This window comes from Pediculus humanus, genomic scaffold (assembly GCF_000006295.1).
Source record: "Pediculus humanus corporis 1103172108220 genomic scaffold, whole genome shotgun sequence".
Taxonomy (NCBI): domain Eukaryota; kingdom Metazoa; phylum Arthropoda; class Insecta; order Psocodea; family Pediculidae; genus Pediculus; species Pediculus humanus.
In genome coordinates, this window is record NW_002987790.1 from 253,456 (window position 1) to 256,920 (window position 3,465).

The 3,465-nt window shown below is 26.0% G+C and overlaps 1 protein-coding gene across 1 annotated transcript; it reads left to right on the plus strand.

Moving 5' to 3' along the window:
- Nucleotides 1-1,020: 1,020 nt before the first annotated feature.
- Nucleotides 1,021-1,920, plus strand: Phum_PHUM449170 (zinc finger protein, putative; the record flags this gene model as incomplete). The annotated part of the gene is made up of 2 exons (XM_002429683.1): nt 1,021-1,036; nt 1,325-1,920. 2 exons carry the CDS (start codon nt 1,021-1,023, stop codon nt 1,918-1,920), a joined length of 612 nt encoding a protein of 203 aa, XP_002429728.1.
- Between the last annotated feature and the right edge of the window lie 1,545 nt (nt 1,921-3,465).

The following is a 3,465-nucleotide window of genomic DNA, read 5'->3' on the forward strand; positions in this document are numbered from 1 at the left end:
GTAATATTATTATTATATTATTATTATTATTATATTAAGATATATATCTCGAAATGAATAGAAAGAAAAGTAAGTTTTATAAAAATTACAGAAGGAAGAAAAAAAAAAAAAAAAAAAAAGATTTTCATTTGCTTTTTTTTTTTTTGGGGTTAATTTTTTTTGTTGTTGTTGTTGTTATGTTATTAATAATAATATTTCCCATCATAAATTTTTTTAATAATAATAATAGCATCGGTTTATATTTAATAAATCATCATTTAAAAAAAAAAAAAAAAAAAAAATTAATATTAATAAATTGGAAAAAAATTGCTGCTGCTGCTTTATTTCATTATTATTAATTTAAAAAAAAAGGTTTTTTATTAAATAAGTGATACATAATAATAATAATTAATTTTAAGTTTTGAAAAAAAAAAAAAAAAAAAAAATGCACCGTGACGAGAGAATTTTTTTTTTTAAATAATTTTTTTTTTTTTTTTTTATTATTATTATAATTAGTGTTGCATGTTACATTTATTTACATATTTGTTGATTTGGCCGAATGGCTTGCGTATCGTTTGTTTATTATTATTATTATTATTATTATTATTTTATATTATCATTATCATTTTTTTTTTTTTTTTTTTTTGTTATCATTTTATAATTTAATTTGATGGGGGTTGGGTTTAGTTGTACGTACCCCTAGCACCATGTATTTCATTTAGTGGGGCATTGATTTTTTATCAAAAAAAAAAAAAAAAAAAAAAAAAAGGGCCAAAAACCCAATCAATATTATTTAAAATATATATAAATAAATCTTATTAACGTGAAAAGCAGGAAAGATAGGAGGTATTTGTAAATTTATTTATTTATTTATTTATTACGACAACTTGCTGATTTTCACGTTTTTAAGTATTATATATATATACGTACGTATTTACATCGAGGGAGTTTTTGGAAAAGTTTTTGTATGTACTCGTCGTTTCACTCACGAGTTTATTGAGTTGAAAAGCTCAAAAACTTGTTGTTATATTATTAGTCCAGATGATTGTATTATCGGGTAAGTTTTCATTCATTAAGGTGCTTTCTGTTTTCTATAGTTAAAAAGTTTTTTTTTTTTTTTTTTTTTCTATGTTTTTATTTCCCGCTCTCGCCCCTCGCCCCCCCCCTCATTGCCTATTCGGTTCGATTCCTAATTTGTTTATGTAGCTATTCTAGATCTAATTTATTATTATTATTATTTTATTTTCTCCTCTTTACCCCGAAATTTATTTATATTAAAATATATATATATATGAAAAATTGGATGATAGAGTTTGACCCCGGTTTTGAACTAATGTAATTACAGTGCGGTCAATGCCACACTACTTGCCGTACTTGTCTGCTAAGGAAAACGCCATGCTGGAATATGAGCGGTTGCTGATGTTAAAATTAGACGACACGATGAATGATAGTCCCAAGACTCATGCTTGTCCAATGTGCGGCCGATGCTACAAAATACGATCGACTCTCAATCGTCACATTCGTTACGAGTGTGGAATGGCGAGGAAAAAATTAGCATGCGAAATATGTGGGAAAAAATTTTCACGTCCGGATAATTTAAAACAACACGAGCAAACTCACGTGACTATATATTTTAGTGGAGAAACCGGAGCTGCCTCGGATTCTGCGAACAATTCGACGAGTGTCTGTAGTGATGTCAAAGAAAGTAAAAACTCTGTCGGAGGAGGAGGAGGTGGAGAGGGAGGAGGGGCGGACAAAGGAATCGCGCCGCCATCTTCTCAGCAAATTTATTTGATTGATGACTCAAAGCCGTCACTACAAAGTTTACAAATACAAGGTCAACCCGTTAAAATTCAATTGCAAAATCAACCCGTTAAAATACAATTACAGAATCAATCTCTGGTGCAAAAGATACAGTTGCAGAATCCATCAAATAATTAGCAGTTAGCTAAATCATACTTTATTGTGTATGATGATGATGATGATGATGATGATGATGATGATGATGATCATTTTAGCTGAAAAATTTTTCAGGTCTTTTGTCAGTCTAATCTTTTTTTTCTTTCTCTATTTGTTATTGCCGATTTGTTGTTTCTTTCTTTCATTCTCTCTTTCTCTCTCTATCTCTTTATTTTCTTTCTCCATCCATTCATTCATCCAAACTTTATACCAATGGTTTCGAGCAGTTAATAAATAATATTCATAGTCAAATTAATTTGAACTCATTATTCTAGTCGAAATCGTGAGACAATTTTCTTTTCTTTTTCTTTTTTTTTTTTTTTTTATTGTTATGCATGGTTGCAATTTGATATGCTAAATAATTGTATAAGAACCGATGCGCGATGTTTAAATGGTGGTGGGCCCCTTTTTTTAGAATCGTTTTTTTTTTTTTTTTTTTTTTTTTTTGTGGTCGGGTAGAAAAAGAAAATGACTTGTAAAATTTAAAAAAATATTTTTTTACATCACGAGTAGTTGGTTACAAAGGCATCACTGTTTTACGTTAATTTTCCAGGAGAACAAAATGATTTTATTATTCTAGTCAGCTGAGAATTTTGAGCATAAGGAAAGAATAATTGGGGAAATTGCAGCCATGTTTTTTCATAATTTTCATAATAGTAAAATATAAATAACATACATATTATGTTAAACTCCGGTGTTTGGATAAAAAAAATATTGATAGAAAAGCTCGAAATCTGGATATAAATAATCTCTCTCCCCTTCCCTCCTTCCCTCTCTTCCTACCTCCCTCCCCCTCCTCTCGAAACATTATGAAATAACATAACGCCAAAAAGAAATTAAATTATCCGTGTTTAATAACTCATAATCATTTTTATTATTATTATTATTATTATTATTATTATTTTTGATGATGATAATGATAATAATAGTAGTGTAAGGTAGAAATGATGGATTTTGTTTTCTTCTCTCGTTTATTTTTCTTTCTGTTTTCAATTATTATTATTATTATTATTATTATTATTAATACATGAATTTATCACAAAATTAGGTGGTAGTTTAATTAAGTTTGGTTTTTATTATTATTATTATAATTAATTTATTTTTATTTTAAGTTATTACGATGTTTCTACTCTAATATATATATGATTGATTGATTGATTGATTGAATTTTGATTTTAAAATACTGCCGGTAAATTAAACGATTTGCAATAACGTAGTAATTGTGTTGTTGTTTTTTGTTTGTATCGCGAGTTTCACATTACCGTCATATTTATATTATTTTATTTTATTTTATTTAAAAAAAATCTAAATTAATTTAATTTAATTTAATTTAAATTTAATTTAAATTTTTTTTTTTTTTAAACAGAGATGTGTAATATATATATATATATATATATATATATATATATATATATATATATATATATATATATATTTTTTTTTTTTGATTTGTTTGCAAGGTTTGATTTTTTTTTTTTTTTTTTTTTTTTAATTAAATAATAATATATAGGTAGATAGAGCCTTAGA